The sequence below is a fragment of the Spermophilus citellus genome (genome assembly GCF_964194105.1).
Source record: "Spermophilus citellus genome assembly, chromosome: 3".
Lineage (NCBI taxonomy): Eukaryota > Metazoa > Chordata > Mammalia > Rodentia > Sciuridae > Spermophilus > Spermophilus citellus.
The window spans coordinates 122,923,529-122,946,210 of record NC_138184.1 but is presented as its reverse complement, the minus strand read 5'-3'; the positions used below and the strand labels follow the sequence as shown (position 1 = coordinate 122,946,210).

General features: G+C 41.1%; 1 protein-coding gene across 11 annotated transcripts in view; it reads left to right on the top strand.

Moving 5' to 3' along the window:
- IKZF1 (IKAROS family zinc finger 1) overlaps positions 1 to 20,722 on the top strand; it is a 97,034-nt gene extending 76,312 nt beyond the window's left edge. For 4 of the 11 annotated variants that reach the window (XM_081283124.1, XM_081283119.1, XM_081283116.1 and 1 more), the window contains 3 exons: positions 2,411 to 2,536; positions 7,602 to 7,736; positions 17,051 to 20,722. In XM_081283124.1, the coding sequence (XP_081139250.1) occupies positions 2,411 to 2,536; positions 7,602 to 7,736; positions 17,051 to 17,760 (971 nt within the window). In that variant the 3' untranslated portion in view covers positions 17,761 to 20,722. The remainder of the gene's footprint in view (positions 1 to 2,410; positions 2,537 to 7,601; positions 7,737 to 17,050) is intronic. The other 7 variants (XM_081283126.1, XM_081283122.1, XM_081283120.1 and 4 more) reach the window with 3 other exon arrangements.
- Positions 20,723 to 22,682: the final 1,960 nt, after the last annotated feature.

The window sequence follows — 22,682 nt, the reverse complement described above, 5'->3', positions numbered from 1 at the left end:
AGGCCCCTGTAGGGTTCATCTGTGCGTCCCACAATACTGCATGCTGTGACCTAGCAGAAAGCAACTTCACGTCTATCATTTGCAAGGGGTCATACAGGCACATACACAGTTGACGGCAATAGTGCCCTCAATTTTATAGGAGGCACCCCTTCCCAAGTTGGTGGAAACCACAGACTCATTCTGAGGCTGATAACAACCATATCCTCAGCATCTTGGGATCACTCTCATTTGCAATACAAATATCTCCTGCATATATCAGTCCTTAGAACTTCAGATGATGACTCTCTCTTTTCTCTCCTGTGAAATGAGGAAAATCTAGTGCATATTGTATGTTATTCTGGCTCCATGCCTGCTTACTTCATTCAGGAAGTCTCTGAGTAATTATGTATAACAGGTGGCAGACTTTCGATCGTTTAATTATGTTATGATTCCATCAAAGAGTTAATGGAGAAAGCGGTCCTAGATTCAGTGACACTGGTGATTCTACTGTCTGAAAGTGACTTTGACACAGAGTTCTTGAAAGAAAAAAAAAAGCATTAATTTTAGATTCTTCAAAAAGATTTCACAGAACAAAATTTATCTGGCAAACTCAAAAGTAGCCACATTGTATTCTCTTGTAGAATGTCTATGCCCCTCATTCTATTAAAAGCCAGAATCATCCACACAGTTATTTCTAGCAACCAGTGGTAACCAGAAGTTCCAGATGCCAACATGTTAGTTATAGAATTTTTAGAGCTGTAGAATTTGTCCCATGCTCATATCAAGAGAAGTTTGGGGGATCTGGAGGGATAACTTGTCCCTCCCCTTCTTCATTCCTTCTTTGAAAGTTGCAAGGTTTATTAGAAGACTTTCTTTGTTCCTGGAGATATATTTCAGTTGCTTACAGTGATCATTTTTTATATTCCAGAGTAAAAATCACTCATATACTCAGAAAAATGGATACCTAGACACCATGCCATTTATACAGGAGGAAATTTTGATAATGTAATTCACCAATGGTACAGATTTTCTAGGAAGGAACATGGATTTATTATCTGTATCCTATTAATTTCTAAGATAGCACTCAATAAAATTTCCTTTTAGGCAACATTCCATATTTCATCATTATTTCTTAATGTTGGGGGACACATCACTTTCTATAGATAAAGAAAGATCCCTGTTATCTCTACTGAATGTTCCCCAAGACAAATTTTGGTTTTCATATTTCTCTTCTTTAATCATAGCATCGTTTTACCCAGGAAAAAGATTGGATTAACATATACATTGGTTAAACCAGTTATCAAACAAATATTCCTGAATACTTTGAAATACATTAAATCAAACAGCAAAAGAAAGAAGATCCTATCCTGGTGTTAGGGTAGAAATTTATATTCCTTAAGGATTAAATAAAATATTGGCTATTTTATCTTTAAAGATGGTTTCTATCAAAGTCTTTAAATAGGCATGATATGGTTTCCTTGCTAGTCTTCTTTTCCCAAAATGCCACTCACTAAAATCCAAGAAGGGCTAAATTCATTTCATAACATCACTGCCCAACACACTAGCTATTAACCATAAGTAGTCTTCTAATTTTAGCAATATAAAATTAAACAAAATTAAAACTTCTATCATCTTTGTCACAAGCCAGAATTCAGACCTTTAATAGCCACACGGGGTATGGCTACCATGTTTTGACGGCCATATAGAAAACATTTCCATAATCCTGAATATATCAAACAGGGCTGGTCTCAAACCTACATTATCCTAATGCTCTATGGTGAGAAAACAGTAAACTCAGTTCATGGAAAATATAGTAGGTGTTGTGTGTATCCTTATATAAAATATTTTGTATAGATAATGCAAGTTAAAATATATTTGCATTATGTAATAAAATGCAATCTAGAAATATAATGATCATTTCATTGAAGCATAAATTTATCCAGTTTAGCCTCCTGAATTAAATTCACCCCTAGTCACATTAGATGTAGCCCCTATGTTGCACCAGACCTGGCCTACATCATAGAATGGGACAGGAAGCCTTTGTCTGGGGGTGAATCATAGATTACCCAGCCTTCCTCATTTTTTTTTGTCCAGTTATTTGGCATCCACGTTATAACATTCCAGTGGTTTGATTTTTTTCCAGTTAAAAGACAGGTGTCAGTGATTCGTGGAGGAGAGAATTTGATAGTCAATACAATAGACAAATTAAGAAGAAACATGAGTCACATGAGTTCTTGGTACAGTCAAGTACTTCCCTGCACATTAACATTTTTAAGTTCAATAATTTTTGACTGAGTCCATAATGCTTTTAGCTCTCAAGAGTAGAATTTTTTTTTTACTTTTTTTTGGTAAGAATTGTATTGCATGCATTGCCAAGACACAGAAGGCCAGCATTTAATTGGGGTCTTGAACTCAATTGTGTTTTCTGCAGTTGGTAAGCCTCACAAATGTGGATATTGTGGCCGAAGCTATAAACAGCGAAGCTCTTTAGAGGAACATAAAGAGCGCTGCCACAACTACTTGGAAAGCATGGGCCTTCCAGGCACGCTGTACCCAGGTAAGCGCTGAAGCTCCGAGGCTGGATGTTATCTCTCTCCCTCCCAGCACTGTGCATGAACGGCCCTAGGAGCAGAGCTGTGGGCCTGCTCCCCACCATGGCTGAGAGGGAACTTTTTGACCAATAACATTGCAATTTCACTAGGAGCATGTTCTTCTTCTCCACTTCTCATGTCTGACCAGATAGAGTTTGTCTTAAAACACCCTCCCTGTTCAAATCTGTAGAAACACCTAAAACATTAGTGGCTCATGAAAATTTTTGGTTTCTTTAGGTGTTGATTTGTGCTATGTTTTTTTTTTTTGTGTGTGTGGTTTTGACTTCTTTTTTTCAAATCTGGAGTCGTGGGCAGGGGCTGTAGATATGTGATAAAGTGCTTGCCTAGCATGCATGAGGTCCTAGGGTCAATCCTCAGCACAGCAAAAAAACGAAAGCACAGAAAAGTCTAGAGTAATAATTGTTTCTTTGTTCTTAATAATTGGAACAAGTTATGAAATCTGGCTTTAAATCTATTTTTTGTTAAATTGATCAAATATGGACTTCCAGACTGTGATTTCCATCATATCACTTCCAACCTATGATTTCCATCATAGGTTCGGATCAAGGGCAGAGTATCCACACCTGCCAGGAATGTGAGGGCAAAACTCATTGGTAGACCCTGACAGTCAGTAGTATTGAAGCTGTCAAGGAAGTAGAGGAAGTTGAATTTGTCTCCTGAACTGTGTTATATATCTTGCATAACGACATAGCACTTGATTCAAGTCTTTAGATAATGCAAAGTGAAAGATGTAAGGAAAGTGCTGAAGAAGGCTGATTTACTCAGAGGAGTGGCAGTGTTATAAAAGGTTCTCTTCTGACTTCATAAGAGATTAGAGATTTATAAATAGATCAAATGAAGTTAAGCTCTTTCAAAACACTATTCATTTAGTAATCATTAGATTATAGGATAGAAATCAAATTAATGGTTACAAATTTTCTAAGCCTCACTCAATGTTATGACAATTAGTTTATAAAAGAAAATTCATCAGAGTACACTCAGATTATTAATGGCAGATGAGAGCAGAAGAAAAGAATGGTCAGAAGTCCTAATTCGGATTAGTCTTGGCATCGACTTATCACATGGCAAGAGATGGTGTGGTCTAGTGTGGTCCCTCTTATTGATCTGCTGTGGACCTGAGGCCCATGATTTCTCTGGGCCTCAGTCTTTTCACCTGTGAAATGGAAAAATTCTATGACATTATCATTTACCTTTATTCAAAATCTAAGGTCTAGGTTGGAGAGGCATTGAGAGTGGGTGGAAAATGAGACACTGAATGGAAAAATAATAATAATTTAATGGTAATTTAACAATTATCAATTTTTGGCCAGCCCTAAGATAGAAGAATGGGGGAAGAGAATATAATTTTTTAATAAAATGTGAATACTCAGATACTTTATTTTTCTGTAAAAAATATTAATTAATGGGTTCTAGAAACAAGTGGTCCTAATGATGTAATTTATACACTAATGTTTAGTAAGCCATTGTATACACTCAACAAATATTTACTGAGGATTTATTAACTGCAATACCAAGCTCTGTTGAATGAAATAATCTGATGTAGACATAGATCTAAGACAAAACCAGTGGAATAAACAGACCTAGTGCATAGTGTTGTCTCTTTCTTCCACCCTTTTCATTGCTAAAGAAACAAGCTGTCACCTACAGCAGCCTGTGAGCTGTTTTTCAGGAGAGAAACAACAGTCATTTCACGAGACCCAGGATTGAGTTTCATTGCTGAATCTGTTTCTTAATGCAATCCGGATATGTTAGTCAACTTTCCGTTGCTGTGACAAAACACTTAAGAAAATCAGCTGAAAGGAGGAAAGATTTATTTTGGCTTGCTGTTTCATAGGTTTCAGTCCATGGTCATTCTGCCCCTATTGCTTTGGGCCCATGATAGGACAGAACATCATGGCAGAGAGCCCATGGTAGAGCAGAGCTGTCCACCTCACGACAACCAGGGAACTAGAAGATAGAGGAAGAGGTTAGGGACAAGATGTCGGCTTCAAGGGCATACCCCACCACTCCTGGTGACCTGCTGCCTCCAACTAGGCCCCAGCTTTTAAAGTTTCCACCATCTCCCAATAGTTTCACCTGGGGACCAAGCTTTCCACACATGAGCCTTTGGGAAACATTCCAAACCACATCACCAGGCCTCATCTTTTGAATGTGAGTGATAGTGCCTGTCTGATCATCCTCAAAATAGTGTCCCGAGAGAAGCACAAGAGAACATGTAGACATGAGAACAAGCAGCCTAAATGTCCATACCAGACTTATCTCAACAGAGCAGCTGAAGTCTCTGATGGATGGACATCTGCAACTTCATTCTCCATTGATGTTTTTGTCAGTAAGCTGGTGTTCCAGTGAGAACTATTTCATGTTTCCATGTGGTGAGAATCAGTTTTAGCCTAAAATGTTAATCTGTTCCCATTGGTGGTCAGGTAATGGGGAACAGTACAGTAATGTCCTCATGTCCCTCTTCTCAACAGATGTGAAGGCTCCTCTAGAAAGATGCAGTCATCTGATCTCAATGTGGCCACAGACAGAGCCAGCTGTGCTAGCATTTAATGACATTCAGGTTTTCCTGCCTTTTGTTAAAGATGTGCAGCAAGATTTAAATACCTTTAGCCAGTATGTGTGTATATGAGCTTTCTGACACCTGTTGCAATTTCCTAATATCTTGATATATCAAATAAAGTGTCAGAAGTAATCAGTGTACAAAGACAAAAGTTTGGGTCTTGCATTTTTGTGTCTTCCAGTCAGTCATTGGTTGGCCTCATGCTTGGGACCTATGGCAAAGTAGCAAATCATGACATCACCATGAGCCAGGGGAGCAGGGAAGTAAGGGTCTGGAGCCCCACAGTGCCCTTTGAGGGCATGTCCCCAGTGACCTAAGGCTCACTTAAGACCCTACCTCTCAAAAGTTCTAATACCTCCCACCAGTGTCACCCTGGGGACTAAGCCTTTAACAGTGTCCCTTCGGGCAGCCAAAGATAGCTTTATTTTTACCGTGGTTGACACCTATCCCTTGCAGGCATACAGTAAGTGCTAGTTTAAGGAATCTGCAGCATTGAGAAGGTACATCAAAAGAACTTTCCTGAAAGTTAAATGCTAGACTATGTGCAGGACTGGGAGGGCAGGGGAGTTCCCAGGTCTTGGTCATGTCAGCTGTGCTATGCCAGGGCCAGTTGAACCTGCACCTTCTTTGGCTTCTCCCCTCTCCTGTCCCCCATATCCCTCAGAGACCAGCCCTCATTAGTGCTCAGAGGGACTGTTGAGTAATCTCTTGGCTCCCCAGCCCCTTTTCAGCTGGGTCCATTAAGTAAATACAATACCTAGTTTAAAGAATGTAGAGTAAGATTTATTTTTCTGACTATCATTTTCCTTAGTAAAAGGCTTTTGGTCACCTGTTGCAATTTCCTAATATCTTTATGGAAAAAATAAGTGTTTCTTGAACCTCAAGAACACAAATTGAGGAGTAAGTAAGGATGATGTAGCTAGAGATTCTAGAGCTTTAGGTTCACGTTTCCCTAACTGCGGTCAGCTCTGGGGGTCAAAGCCTGTGGTATGGTCTGGAGAAATCTCATGTGACACGTGAGGGCATTGCAGACTGGTCACTAGGCCTGTTTTACAGAGGAGGATCATTTAAATGAGCATGTTAATTAGATAGGTCAAGTATAAAATCGGTAGCATTGGGTTTTATGGATTTATGTATATCCTTCCTATAAATTGGGGTGTGGGCTATACACCTTGACTTATTTGATTCACAGATTTCCACTGTTAGAAAATGAAATAAATACATCAGCAATATCATCCAAAACATGGGTTTTTGAAGTAGTGTTCATAATACCAATAAAGACATAAAATACTTGGGAATCCTTGTAGCAAAGAAAGTGACCAAACCACAACAAGGCAAGAAAGAGTGTGGAAGATTGCAGAGGGACAGCAGTGTGGACACTATCCATGGACATCCTCCCAAATAAAGGCATGGTTTTAATATAAAATTGCTTTGTAAATCTTGTAACCTAATGTGGAATTAGGTAACCACATATGAATCTGGAAAAAATTGACAAGTCTAGCATTATATGAAAATGTGGCTATAATGTGTAGAACTCTTTGAAGAATATACAGGTAAATCAATATTAGAAATGAATACACCTAAAGACCTTGTGATAATCAACACAAAGTACCTGAGAAGGAGCATAAAGCAGAATGGGTGTTGGGGGAATTGATTAGGTACGTGGAAGGTGGGCAGTTTATATTTTCCTTAAACATTGGGATAAATTTCAGGGACATGAAAGGGTTGTATTTCAAAAATCCCAGCCATAAAAACTAGAAGTCAATAGATGCTATTATGTAGGATGCAAAGCTGTATCTTCAATTATGAAAAGAGGTAATATAGAAAAAGAGAGATGGAATAGAAAAAGCCTTCATTTGCATTTACCTTCAGGATCTCTGTCTTCAAAGTGTGCAGATGTTATTTGACTACCAAGAGCCTGCTCTGTGTTCAGGGATAAGGAGGTCTGGGTTCTGCCCCCACCTTGCCAAGGTGTGCCAAAGGATCCCAAATGGCCATGTTCCTGCATCTTAGTTCTCTGTGCCAGTCAGTGGAGTCAGAGTCCTAAGTCTTTCCTAGATCTGAAAGTTCTTTGATTCTCAGAGGGCTATTGTTAGGATGGATTGAGGTTGTGGATTTGTATTTTGAAAGGTTAGAAGGACTCTTCAGAGGGACACAGTTACCTAATCTAGGCCCATCCCTGGGTGATGGTGGTGGTACTTATTCTTTTGGTCTTGGGGATAAGGTGTGGTCATAGGAAGGAGCATGAGCAGGTGGCTGGTCTTTGACATTGTTATAGCCAAGTCTCTGTCTGTCTGGCAGGGTTACTGGGAAGATTAGTCATAATCATAATTAGGAACGTCCTGACTCTCTTAGGCACTTAACAAATGTCAGATGTAACACTGGACACTACAGACTCCTTTAAATCTAAGCCTTTCTAAACTGGCCTCTCTAACTGTCTTTGACTTTAGTCATTAAAGAAGAAACTAATCACAGTGAGATGGCAGAAGACCTGTGCAAGATAGGATCAGAGAGATCCCTCGTGCTGGACAGACTAGCAAGTAACGTCGCCAGACGTAAGAGCTCTATGCCTCAGAAATTCCTTGGTAAGAGTTAAAATGTTTGCTCTCTCTTAAAAAAATAACTATGTGGGTATTGTAAACTCCAGAGAAAATTAGTTGAGGGTAGGAGAAAGGGAAAAAAATCTTAGTTTTTGAAAAGCAAAAAGTGGTAAGCTTAATGTGTCTTAGAATTTTTTTTCCAATACGTTTCTTTATATTGACCTCCCTCTTCCACCAGTTTTTCTTAGATGTGATTTTGCAAGCATCTAGGGCCCTTGGTGTGATCTGCCTGTGATCACTGTCTCTCTGAGGGTGACCAGGTTAGTATGACCAGGATCAAGAGCCTGGAGGCCCATCACACAGTGAGACCCCCTCATGCCTGAACACCCTCTTTGAGCTTCAGATTCCCACTTTTCACAAGAAGCCCCTAGCGCTCCCCTTAGGTGGGGGACCATGAGAGTTAATAAGAGGAATCTCACAGCAACTGGCCCCTGAGAGGTGCCTAGTGAAAGGGAGATACAGCTAGGACTATTATTTTGAGCATTCATTCCTTAAGAGGAAGAAATATGCAGAGTGAGGCTCCTCTTCCTTGAGAAGCTATTGCCTAGTGTAGACGATAGAAAGATACATCCATACCTGTCATCCAGGCTGGATGCTGGAAGGGCAAGGAAGACATTGAGGCAGGTGTCCCAGTGGCATTCATTAGGATCAGAGACCAGCCTAAGGTCAGTGCAGGGCTACTCATTAACCCCGTGGCCTCAGAAAATGACTCAGCCTCCCCAAGCCTTGGTTCTTTTTTTTTTAATATTTTTTTTAGATGTTGATGAACATTTATTTAATTCATTTGTTTATGTGCAGTGCCAAGTATCGAACCCAGTGCCTCACACATGCTAGGCAAGTGCTCTACCACTGAGCCACAACCCCAGCCCCTTAGTTCTATTTTTATGTGACTCACAGAGTTATTGTGCACATAGCATGACCCCAAGGATGTGAGAAGGTTTAGAAATCCTCTCAACTATTATCCTGGAAAGAGTCATGTCCAGGAAAGATGACCAGTAGAAGCTTCATGAAGCTGAGAGGGATGTGAGAGAGAGGAGTAGGATTTCAGCACATTATAGAATTTGGAAGAGTCGGGCAGGGTTCTAGACAGACAGATAAAGATAAGGAAATGGCAGTGGTGGAGGGGGAAGGAGTGGGGTTTGTGGGTCATGATGGAGGAGCAGGCGTGTTTCTGCCTTAGTTCATGTACCCAGGAAGCAATGAAAGTGAAGTTGTCCCAGAAGGCTCTGGCCACGTGATGAACGGCCTTTGCATGCCAATGTGACAGATGTGCCCTCTTTCAGAAGGCAGGAAAAGCACAGACGTGTTTTTAATAGGAGCTTGAGAAGGAGAGACAGCAAGGACCAGAAATGGATTGGAAAAGGGAAAGTGAGGGAGTGATGGCATCAACAGAGACAGGAGGGAGGTTTGGTGAAAGAGAAATGGAAGGTCAGGGCAGGGATTTGGAGAAGGAAACAGTGGGTTTCACTGTCTAGAGTAGAGTAGTATACCATTTGCAGAAAAGATAAATCCAGATTCTAGAATGAGAGGGAATTCTAGTTTTATGTGATAATTTTCAAGGGCCACGTTCAGTGAGTGGCCCACAAGAGATTGTTGCTGGGAGAGGGGATGGAGCTGGAAGAGTAGTTAATGAAGACTGGGGCCCCAGAGGGCACTGCAGGAAGAAGAAAAGGATAGAGGGGAGGTAAAATTCTTGGGCATCAGCCTCCTTCTTGCAGCTTCAAATAGGGTTCCATTTTATTTGGGAGGAGTATTGGGGATTGAACTCGACCCTGAGCAACATCCCCTATTTTGTATTCTTATTTAAGATAGGGTCTCAGCGAGTTGCTTAGTGCCTCGCTGTTGCTGAGGCTGGCTTTGAATTCAAGATCCTTCTGCCTCAGCCTACCAAGGTGGTGGGATCACAGGCGTGCGTCACCACACCCTGCTTAGGATTCCATTTTGATCTGTTGATTAAATAGAGGTTTGTCATAAATTGGTGGTTGGGAGAACAGGGCAGGAAAATATTCATTTTAAAAATAAGTAAATGAGTAAAAATTCTACCTGGAGACACCTTGTGGGATGATGTAATTGTGAGCTGTATGACTGTGAGAGCAAGGGAGACTCTTCATTTCTTGAGCAGAGTAGGAGCAGGGTGCTGGGCTGAATGAGGTAAGCTGTTAGAGTGAATGAGATTTCTGTAGCACCAAGTGCAGGGTCCCCAGCTCCTTCCATGGGCAGGAAGCCCCACTGGGAGGCTCCTGATGTAGGCCGTGAGCAAGGGTTTGATGGAGCAACCCGGAAGATGGGCAGAGAGGAAGCAGCAAGTGTGTCCAAGGGTCGTGAAGAGTTACTGACCCTGGGAAGTAGGATATGACTTCCTCTTTCAATTTAGGGACCTGGGGAATGCCATATGATCTAATAAGTGCACAACTGCTCTAGCTTTTGGAGACATCAAATCAATTGGAACATCTGTGAAATTTTACCATAGTCACACCAGTGAGACCAGTGTGGATGTTGTCCTGATTCACATGCCTCTCTAGTCAAAGGATAAAACAAAATGAGACCAAAAAGAAGAAGGAAAAAAAAAAGTACTCTGAGGGAGAAAAGCTCAGATGAGAGTGAAGGCTTCAGGGGAAAGGTTAACACAGGAGGAAGAAGCATCATGGGAACAGCTGGACCAGGGTAGCAGAAGCAGAGTCTGGAAGGAAGGCCTCACAGCTTCTCTGGCTTCTCTTGTTTCCCTGGGACTTGGTGATTGGCAGTTCAAGTCTGAAACTGTGTTTCTTGCGCATTGCCATCCACTATTCCTAACTTGTCACAGATTCTCCATCTCTAAAATGAAAAGGGAGATGGATCTCAAGGATCCCTTCTTTACCTCTAGAATGCTGTTTATCCTTCAGGTAAACTGAGAAGGAGGGTAGGAATCCAGCTATTTATTACCTGCTGGTCCAGCAATGGTGCAGTTGCAAGAGTTCTGGTCCAGTTGCTCCAGGGTACAGGTCCAGCTGTGCCTGTCAGGCGACCGGAAGCTGGTCTTGAGCAGTCTTAAATTTGGTGTCACCATCTCTGAAATGGGGTGGGTCTGCATCCCTTCCCCCTCCCCAGAGCAGTTTTGAGGATCATCAGGGATACTACATGGGGCAGTGCTTTCAACACTAGAAAGCACATTGAAAAGGTTAAGATGGTATTATTTTCATGTTGAATATTGCTCAGAATGGTAAAGTTGAAATTATTGATATAGGAGCTATGACTAAAAATTTTAAATCAAATCTTGGCAGAGTATGAAGAAGTATTTGTTTTGCTAGCAACATTCCTCACTATTATATCCATCAAAGATCCCGCCTTCTAAGATCATCTGAAATGGTCAATAGGATCAGTGAATCCAGTGAGGAAAAAGAGTTTATATTAAATAGTGGTGCTCATTCTTTTTTTTTTTTCTCTTAAGTCTGTATGGTGATTGGGATGGGAACATTTTTAAAATGTAAAAATCACAAAGAGGAAAATAATGATGATCAATATTCCTGCTAACCTTTATAAACTATCCTGGAATATTTTCTTTTTTACAAGAAGAAGACACCCTGTTGTATTATTAAAATGGTAAATGGTTGGTTACAACAAAAAAAAAAGATGCAAAGATTAATGTCTTTAAATCACCACAAAACCCAACATCCATAAATTACCAATATTAAATATTTTTCTCTCTCCTATATATGAGTCAATAAGGTGATGAATAGGTGGATCAAGATAGATGTGAAATAAATACCTTCATAAAGACTCTATCATGTTAAACACATTTTAAATTTAAGAGATGATAAAGAACCCAGATAAAACTGGAGACTGACTGATCTTCAATTAAATAGTCAGATGGGAATATCATTTTTTAAAGGATTACTCTAAGATTAAATATTTATTATGGCTGGGCATAGGGGTGTACACCTCTAATTCCAGCAACTTGGGAGGCTGAGGCAAGAGGATCAGAATTTTGAGACCAGCCTGAGCAACTTAGCAAGATCCCATCTCAAAATAAAAAAATAGAAAAGGGCAGGAGATGAGGCTCAGTCCCCAGTTGTGTGTGTGTGTGTCCTGCACTTGGGCTCTCTCTGAGAAATAAGGATATTATTCCACTTTGCAAAATTCACAGTTATATTATTGTTTTTACATTGTCCAACCTCAAAATATTTACATTCTGCTCTTATAATCATTACTGACACAGTAGTTTAGCTATTTATTACCATCTGTATATTTAAACAGATTCAAGAATCAGGTCCAGTCCTTTTGCCACTATTTCTCTTTATTTCAGTTAATCTCTTCATGGAGTGGATTTGACATTCAACCAACCTTTTGGGAAAGGTTCCACAGCTAATCCATTTCCTCCATCACTGTGTATGAGAATGTCCGCCTGTCACCCCTGTACCAGGAGAGCATCCTGACAGACCTTGGTGGCGCTTCCTTTTTTCTTGGGGAACTCTTCCTCTTTTCTCTGAGAATTCTAGATCATGCCATGTTGACATTACTTGTTGAATATTGCTATGGAGATCTCGTAAGTCCAGTGTCCTTTTTTTTTTCTTTATAGCAATTTTCGTTTTTCCCTAAATGTCTTGAGAGCTCTTTCTTTACTAAAGTCACATGCCATAACTGGGATGCATTCTGGTGTTTTGCATCCAAGTAAAAATTTTCTACCATTTTAATTTGAAATTTCCCTCTTTCTCTCTTTATTTCTTAGCAATACACTTTTATGTATCTTTTGTCTATTTGTTATGATCTCTAGTTAGGGATCCAGTTATCCATATATTGAATAATTGTCTTCCATATCTGTTAGCATATCCTTAAATTTTATTTTTATTTCTTTGTCTTTAAATATTTACTCACTGTTATTACCTGGTGTTTTCCCTTTAAGTCAATAATTCAATTTTTAACACATTTTTGTTTTATTAACTTGCTGTTTCTTATTCATCTACTAAATGGATAATAATACTGATTTGGACTTCACTGTCCCAATCTGAAGTCCATTCATTTTTTTCCCTTTTTCTTTCCATTCTTTCCCTTTTTTTCCTTTTATTCTGTTCATTTTGAATGTTAAAACTCAATTTTTAAACATTGACTTCATGTCATGAAGCAATTATGAGGTATTTCATCTCCTTGAATTAGGTTTTTGTTCCCTAGGATGGACTTGATTTGTTTTACTTTCTTTCTTCCCTTGTATTGCTAGAAAATATTTTCATGGTAACCCTGACATTCCTTTTCATCTCGCTTATTCTACTTGGTCTGATATAACTTGATTGATGTTTCAACGTTCTTCCCATTGTATCTGAGACTTTTTTTTTCCTTTGAGAGCTATCGACATTTTTAAATCCTGAAAAAATGCCAAGGATGGGGTTGCGGGAGTTCAGGTGAGGCAAAGTGCTGCCTTTGTTAGAAGATGTTCCCTTGGCTCACTCTCTCTTGTTTTGAGATCTGGTTAAATTCCCTAAACCAGCAGCACTATAGTGTTTCCTGTCCCCACAGGGGACACTTTGGGGCTTTGGGCCATCTTCTCCAGCGGCCTAAATCATTAATGTCTTCCTTCTGTCCAAGGGAACCAACTTATCTGCTTACTTCTCCAGTGTCATCTGGTTCTTGCTAACAGAGGGTTCAACAGTTCTTGATCAGAAGAGGAAACAGATGCTTATTTGAATCGTTTCTGTGTAAATATGAGGATATTAGGGAAAATGCTGAATGTGTGGTTTGATTAATACCTAAGCATTTCAGAAATGAGATTAGAAGCCGAGCTTTTCCTCTATCTCATGCAAGAATTTTGTTTCTTTCCTTGGAGAGAAAGAGAGATATCTCATTAGGATGTGTTTTTATTTAGCTGAGGGTTGTTGGTAAATTTCGCTGGTTTTTATTTTTCTCCTTGTGTTGGATATTAAGGAAGAGTAATTCCATGGGTAGCTTCAATATGCCATGATATCTGGGATATAGGTTTGTTTTTTTTCCTATACCCATTTGTTGTTGATACCAAGTCTTTAAAACAACAGACTTCAGTGATTACTTAGGTAACCAGAGAACCACGACTTTGGGGAGAAACAAGATGTTTCGGTGAGAAAGCACCAATTTTGGTGTGGCTACACACTTACATTTAGCAGAATTGAATACCAAGCCCACTCCCCTCCTCTCTTTGCCAAGATTTGTTAGGAGGATAGACTTGGGTACACACCAGAGTAAGTTCATTCTATTCTGGAGTTAGTGGAAAAAGGCATAGAGAACCTCAACACAAAAAAACAAGAAATGTGCATTGTTTCAGGACTGCTATACAACTATGTCTAACCTTGGATGAAGGGAAATACCACTTCTTTGGTCCCTACCATTAACTGCCAAAAAATTTCATTTTATCCAGTTTCTGAGGGAGTATCACTGGCCACAGACAAGTTTTCTTTCTGTAGGATCACATTGTATGTTATCAGGGCATGTGCCACTTCTGACCACCAATAGAGGGTAACAAATGAAACCAAGTTGTTACATGATGCATGTCCATTAAGAATAAGGAATGCAACCCAAGGAGACTTCTTAGTATGACAGGGCATATATTCCTGGTCACTCCTTAATGGTCACAGACTGTTTAAAGGACTGTTTGTAAATTTACAAGCTAGTAAGGAGTAGCTCAGGTGAAGGTGAGAACTACAGGTAAAATGGGGGGGGGGCATATTGGGATCCTACTCTGCCACCACCCTTACTAGCGACCATCATCCATAACCCAGACACTGAGGAGAGTCCTGGTCACCACCTCACTTGTATCTATGAAGTCTGTTCTCTCCACAGTGACTGGAAAGTCCACTTCTTCCTTCAGACCCTTCAATGGCTTCTGTTTTTACTTTGGATGGTCTCTACTTTGTCTGGCAGACCCTGCCTCTCCTGCCTACCACTCTGATACCACGCCTGCACCCAGGACTCTGGCCCCCAGACCTTCACTGGGTCTCATCAAAGCTCCAGGCCCCTTCTTTCCTCCCTTCCCTCTGGCTGTCCCAGTGCCAAGACACAAAAGCTCACTCAGCTGGCTGCCTCTTATGAGATAAGAATTCTGAGTCAAACATGGTGGTGCATGCCTATAATCCCAGCAATTCAGGAAGCTGAAGCAGGAGGATTGCGAGTTCAAACCCAGCCTCAGCAAATTAGCAAGGCCCTAAGCAACTCAGGGAGACCCTGTCTCTAATAAAATATGAAAAGGCCGGGGGATGTGGCTCAGTGGTTAACCGCCCCTAGGTTCAATCCCTGGTACCAAACAAAAGGAAAAGAGTCATGAGTTATACTTCCATGGCAAGCCTTCCTTTAGGGATGAATTATTTGGACCATCATGCTTTAATGTGTATGCCACTTGCTCTCTGTGTGCTGCTGAGGACAGGCAACATTTTCACTTCCTCACCTTTCATCCCTACCGGGCACTCAGTTGTGTTGAAGAAAGGAAGGAGACAGAATGAAGAATAAAATGAAAAGAGCTCAGACATTACCATAGGTGGCCTCATGTGATCTGACTTACTCATTTACCATCACTGGATGTAACCCAAGTCAGTGGTCCTGGCAATAAGAGTGCAAAAGTGTTGCTTTAATAAATGAATTGGCTAATTAAGCCATGATTTCATACTGGGCTTAAAAAACAATATATTGAAAAGGTGTGTCTTTAATTTTATCTTATTATTAGACTGTATACTCCAAAGCTTATTACATAAAGTTAAATCTAGTCTCAGATTTCACAATTACCAGGGGAAGTGAACTTGCATTAGTCAGTTCCCCATCATTATAATGAAATTCTTGAGATAATCAAGTTATAAAGAAAAAAAGGTTTATTTTGACCCACAGTTTTGGAGGTTCTGTTTCAAGATTGATTGGCCCCTCTGCTTTGGGTCTATGGAGAGGTTCAAGATAGGAGCACTTAGCAGAGAAAATCCACTCACCTCATGATCAGGAAGTAAAAGAAAAGGATAGGAGAGGGCTTGGATCCCTCTATTCCTTTCAAGGGCCTCTCCCCACACCTGTGGTCTGTGATTCTCCTACTAGGCTCCACCTCTTTTTTGTGTGGTGGAGGGGTGGGGAGCGCCAGGGATTGAACTCAAGGGTGCTCGACCCCAGACCTATTATTTTATTTAGATACAGGGTCTCATTGACTTGCTTAAGGCCTTGCTTTTGTTGAGGCTGGCTTTGAACTGGAGATCCAAACCACTGGGATTAGGGGCTTGCACCACTGACCAGGCTAGGCTCTACCTCTTAAAGGTGCACCCACCTCTCAATAATGCTATACTGGGAACTAACCCTTTAACACATGGGCCTTTGTGGACATTCAAGATCAAGAGTATAGCAGAGTTCATCTACTCCTACAAACTAATGATATGACATCATAAGTTCCTAGAGATCAAGGCCCAATAACCACTGAGTTCTCAGCAGTAGTTCCCTGTACATCTGGAGGACTCGGTACATATTTAAAGAATAAATGAAAGACATGCTATTCTCCCCTGCAACTTCCTCAGTTCACCTCCTACTTTCTACCACATGTTTCTGCTGCACAGTGTTTCACTGCTGCTGACTGTGAAAGAAGAAGGATGCAGAGAATGATTAGTGTTTTTTTTAATAGTTGTAGATGGACACAATATACCTTTATTTTATTTTTTATGTGGTGCTGAGGATCGAACCCAGTACCTTCCACATTCGAGGCAAGCGCTCTATCACTGAGCTACAACCCCAGCCCCAGAAGGATTAGTCTTAAGTATCCTTTCTACTCATCACAGGTTGGAGCCCACTTTCCTTTGTGTTATTTATAAGACATGTATAACTTTATTATAAATAATATTCAATGGCTGTGTATTTGATTACATTTTATTCTAGATTATTAAACGTATGAATTTAATATGCATAATGCTATTTTAAATAATTATTGCATATGATGAATGAATCATTATTATGTATTTTGAACACATTTATGATAAAGTTATTATAAATTACTTAGAATTCTCTACTAAAGACACATCATTTAAAAGATTGATTTTAAATTAAACATAATGTTTAATTTTAGGTTTAATGAAAGAGACAAGTATTAGTTTAGTCTATTGAAATGTGCAGTTTAAATTGACACAGATAGTCTTGGTTCCTTTATTCATTTATGGATTTTTCCTGCCAGATTTCTTTTAAGTGCCTACTATGGTAGGACCCTGATGGAGATGTCCAACAGGCAGATGCTTCACTCAGCCTCCCCTCCTCTGGTGATGGTGTGTTTTGCCGGCCCTAGCAGGTAGTCCACCCCCCGAACACTCCAGGTGTGGCTTTCGCTCACTGTCACCTACTTTCCACAGGGGAAAAGTGCCTGTCAGAAATGCCCTACGACAGCAGTACCAGCTATGAGAAGGAGAACGAGATGATGACGTCCCACGTGATGGACCAGGCCATCAACAATGCCATCAACTACCTGGGGGCCGAGTCCCTGCGCCCCTTGGTGCAGACACCTCCGGGGGGCTCTGAGGTGGTCCCCGTCATCAGCCCCATGTACCAGCTGCACAAGCCCCCCTCGGAGGGCCCCCCGAGGTCTAACCACTCTGCTCAGGACAGTGCCGTGGAGAACTTGCTGCTGCTGTCCAAGGCCAAGTCGGCCTCCTCGGAGCGGGAGGCCTCCCCGAGCAACAGCTGCCAAGACTCGACGGACACCGAGAGCAACACGGAGGAGCAGCGCGGCGGCCTCATCTACCTGACCAACCACATCAACCCTCATGCCCGCAACGGGCTGGCCCTCAAGGAGGAGCAGCGGGCCTACGAGGTGTTGCGGGCGGCCTCCGAGAACTCGCAGGATGCCTTCCGCGTGGTCAGCACCAGCGGCGAGCAGGTGAAGGTGTACAAGTGCGAACACTGCCGGGTGCTCTTCCTGGATCACGTCATGTACACCATCCACATGGGCTGCCATGGCTTTCGCGACCCCTTCGAGTGCAACATGTGCGGCTACCACAGCCAGGACAGGTACGAGTTCTCCTCCCACATCACGAGGGGGGAGCACCGTTTCCACATGAGCTAAAGCTGCAGCCCACCCCACCCAGAAAGCACAAGGACTGCCTCCCTCACCCACCCTCCTGCTGGCAGCATGGGCCTCACGGACCCTGTAATTTGGGGTATGGATTTTTAGGTGGCTTTTTTTTTTTTTTTGGTCTTTTTCAGTTGATTGATTGGGATATGATTTGCTTTTGAAAACGAGATTTTTATTGTTAGAGGCAGGACTGCATCAGGAGCATTGAGAACTGTTATCTTCCTAGACGTTCCTGTAGACTGCTGGCTAAAATTCCCTCACCTGTGGCTTCCTAGCATTCCCCCCCTTCTCCAATTAGTCTGGATTTTCAGAAAGAGTTCAATTAAACAAGCCAGTGCATGGGAAGGAGCATGGCAGTCCCTGTGCTAAGCATGGGGGTTCATGCACCCAGGAATAATCCAAGTCCCCAGAAGAGTGGGTAGAACCGGAGAGGTGTGGCCATCCCAGCAAACTGAACTGTGAGCAGCAGGACCAGCAACCCATGGTGAGACCAAAGACATGGGCCACCAGCATCCAGAGCAGAAAGACTGCACTTTGTAAAAGTTAATATTGTCGTATTCTACATAGGAAAATAAATCAGGAAAGAGTGTGATACAGGGCTTCCCTAGGCAGAGGGAGAGGGGAAGGATTGGAGAGCCCTTGGACTGCTTCTCACCTTCTGAGGTTGGAAATGTTGCCCAGATGAATCTCTTGAGGTTTGGCGCCAGGTGAGATGAGCTCAGTGTCCCTGTGGGCAAATCTGGGGATCCCTAACCTCTGCTTTGCCATTTTCCATACTTGTAATGGCCCCAAACCCTATCACTACATTTTTAAATACTTGTCCTGAAATTTGGACCTTAATTCTTTTTTCACTTCCCAGAAACCAAAGCTTTCTTCCAGATTCCACACTCATTTCTCTGGTGTTCCTCAAGATTAATCATACCATTAAAGTCATTACTCTCTACCACCTCAGCCAAAAAAAAAAAAAAAAAAATAGCATACAGTTTTAAATGTTTACAGTACTTGTCTTCACCGGAACTGTCCAAGGTCCACATAAACTTGTAGAAACAGAGAGGAAATTGTATGTTAGTAACAACATTTAATCCAGGGATTCTTAGTGCTTAGCCCCACTGACATTTTAGGCTGGATAAACACTGGTCCTGGGCACTGTAGAATATTTAGCAGTATCCCTGGTCACTGCCCAGTAGATGCCCGCAGCACCCACAGTTGACATTGACAAATGCCTCCAGACATTTCCAAATGTTCCACTGGGGGGAAAAAATCACTTCTAATTGGGAACCACTGATCTAAATGAATTCTAAACCAGTCGAAGGTCTGGGCAGCTTTCCAAAGATAAAAAGCACTTTGAAGACTTTTCCCAGTCAGCAGTCTCAAGTTGGACTTGTGCTCCTTTAGAATGATTATAAATTCTATACGTGAGTTATTCCCTTTCAGTGTTCACAAGTATACTTCCTCATGTGCACTTGAATTTCATTGAAAGGACAGAGTTCAGAAAGATGTCACTCTTCAGTCTTGGATTTCTTTGCTTCCAGAACAGTATAGCATTTTGAAACTGGAAATAAACAAAATTGTAATTGTAATAATTTAGTCTCTGCTACACCAATGCATTGAGTGAAGGAAGAGATGGAAGAACCAGGGCTATGGATGGCTTTGGTCAATACGCAGTTACAGAGACAGACACGCCTTATCCAAATTCATATACTCAAGCTGAGAACCTTCTTAGCTTTCCAGTTTGCTGGCAGATTTCACCTACCCTCTCCATTTTGATGCATCCCAGAAATTCAATTGGTTGAAGGGAGTTATTTTTTTTTTTTTTCTAATGGCATTCAAGCAAGGCTTAAGCCAGAACTGTAAATAGTGGTCACGGGAGTTCTTTTCTAAAATGCTTTGCCCCTTCCTCTCACTGCCTTTTATAGCCAATATAAATGTCTATTTGCACACCTTTTGTTGTGGTTTTATATTGTAACAGCATTTTTTGAAACTATTGTATTTAAAGTAAGGTTTCATATTATGTCAACGAGTAATTAAATTATGTTTGAAAGGTGGCCATATTCTGTACCAAAAGTTGCTGAAGTTTTTCTTCTAGCTGGTAAAAGTAGGATTTTGCATGACCTCACACTTTTTCTTCTGTGGTTTGTTCTGTTGTATGATGGCATGAGTGTGTGTCTCAAGTACGGCTGTGTACTGAAGTGTGCCTGCATTCCATGCGCTCCCATTGTGTTTCAAATAAATACCAGAGGTAGGAGGGTCCACCAGTAGCAGCTTGAGCTGTGGATGACAGCTACCGCTGGTTCTCATTCCCTTCTCCTGCCTGTCCTCCCTGCTTCCTGTGGAATGCCTGGACTACGCTCCCTATCCCAGGTTCCCTCTGTAATTTGTACTTTAGAGTGTGTCCTTGTCCTAGTGAAAGAGTCACTAAATATCATTGCATTATCATTGCATTATCACCAAAGGGCATTTCCCAGCACCAATTGCTTCAGAAACCAGCATGTTCCATTTCAAATTTAGAATCAGTCATAATAAATAAATCTTAGAATCTTCACTGAGAAAGAGAGCTACCTGTAATGGAGATGTGGGTTTGTTTTATGGTTTTTTTTTTTTCTATTTTGTGCTTTTTATCTTCTTTCGTTTTGTTTGGACTGCATTGTGATTCTCATAACATCCCCTTCTTGCCAAAACAAAATCGAGTTGAACTAGACTTATACAGACACATCATGATGCAAATGTATTTCTTCATTCTTCAGTTCTTCCATTCCAGCAATAATGAAGGGTCAACCCTATTTAAAACCCATATCTCCCTCATTGCATATCCATTTCAATGTTTCTTACTTTAAAATGAACCAAAATTAAACTTATTTAAGATGTACAGGTATCAGAAAAAAAAAAGTACAGATGCTTTTGGTGCAGGAGCACTCACTGTGAACAAGTGTAACCAGATATTAATATGCAATATTGTTCCAATACTTTCTAATACACTTTTTTATAATATTCTGTGTGGTGATTGTTGAGGTCAAATCCTTTGTATCCAATACAGCTTTAGTTCTTCTCCTCCCTTCGGGCAGGTACACATGCACAGGACTCTAAATGAGAAAAAAAAAAACGCAGCCATCTTTCCAATCTGCCTCCATGATGATGTTAAATTATCTCTGTTTAGCTGTGATCGAGGGATGTACCACTGGAGGGACAGAGTATCCTTTTGTACACATTTTGAAATGCTTTTTTTCTGTAGTGATAGAACAAATAAATGCAACAAATACTCTGTCTTCCCTATCCTGTGAAGTCCTCACTAGTATATGCCAAGGCCCAACAAAGCAGGAATCTTCTCTAGACTCCTTCCCAGTTAGATCAGAGGATTCGAGGAAGAAGAGATAAGCTTGAGACAGTTGCAGTACCTGTAGATGCTTCCAGCAGGTACAGCCATTCAGCTCTGCACACTGACTTCCCATCTGTAACTTCAGGGCTTAGGAAAACCAAGTCAGTCTTGAGTGCGGGTAAGGTCGGGGGCAGCAAGCACTAGCTCCGTGCTCCCCACAGCACACCACTGTAAAGATATGAGTGGCATGTGCCCACAGTGGTGGGAGCTCAGAGGACAGAGTAAGCTCAGAGGCTGTACCCTGCAGGTAGGTACCTGCAAAGCTGCTTTCCCACGCCTAGGCTGGGCCCATGCCACGAGCCTTGCTCTTGCTCTGCTGTAGAACTGTATGGTCACAAGCCTTTCTTTGGTGAAGATCCTTTGTCCCTTTCAGATGAACAGCCAAACATCACCTGAGTTCAGATCCAGAAAATAAGGAGAGGTGATTAAGTTTACAGGGCAGGACATTGGAGCCAAGGAATGTAAAACTCAAAGGAAATAAATACAACATTAGGATTTCACATCAAGCCCTGAAAACAGCACCCAAGGAGGACTTTCATAGACAAGGTAGCATCATTTTCAGCCATTTCATGTTTCTTCAATGAAGAGCATGTTGTTCACGCAAATACACATAAACATGGTTAGACACCACTTAGAAATTTATTTCATATTACACCTTCTGTATTCTTCATGATCACAGGTCAAAAGAATGTCTACATTATTTAAAAATAGCCTGGTCTCGGGCTGGGGCTGTAGCTCAGTGGCAGAGCGCTTGCCTAGCATGTGTGAGGCACTGGGTTCGATCCTCAGCACCACATAAAATAAGTAAATAAATTAAATAAAAGCATGCTGTTCATCTACAAATAAATAAAAAAAAAATTTTAAATAGCCTGGATTCAAACTAAGGGGGAGAAGTCATTCAAAAGGATGGGTGTTTGACAGAGTGAGAACCTTATCTATGGATCTAGTTGTAAAACTATAGAATATAGCTTTGCAGCTCAGTTTCCAAGGAAGCTTAATGAATGTGCATTGAAATTAAATTAAAAAAAAAAAAGATTTTTTTTTAATGTGCATTGAAAGCCTCCTGCAAAAGGGAGCCACTGGCTAGCTCATCCTGGAGACCATCACAGTGAAGACACGAAGTAGAGGTTCCAAAACTCTTTAAAAAAGAATGATATACTTCATTAATTGCATTTCGCTACCTTTGATTTTAAGTAGTCCTGAGAATTAGTCTCAGGGTGACCTTTTGATGCTGTAGACCATTTATGTTCATTTACCTACTTATGGCCTGAAGAGAAAACTGGAAACAGCTGCTCACTTCACTTCTGAGGCATAGTGTCAATCTAAACATCAAGCTGTATTTTAATGGTGAATGTGGGAATTTAGGATTGGGAGTTAAAAGACTAGGCTTGGAGGCTGGAAGCCAAAGATCCCTGATCCCGTTTCCAATGAATCTATCATAGTTTCTATCAAAATAAAACATCATGAGGTTCTGATGAATCCTTCATATGTTCTCATCAAATGCACTCAGATTCTCACGAAGTAGTTCCTTTGGCTGTTT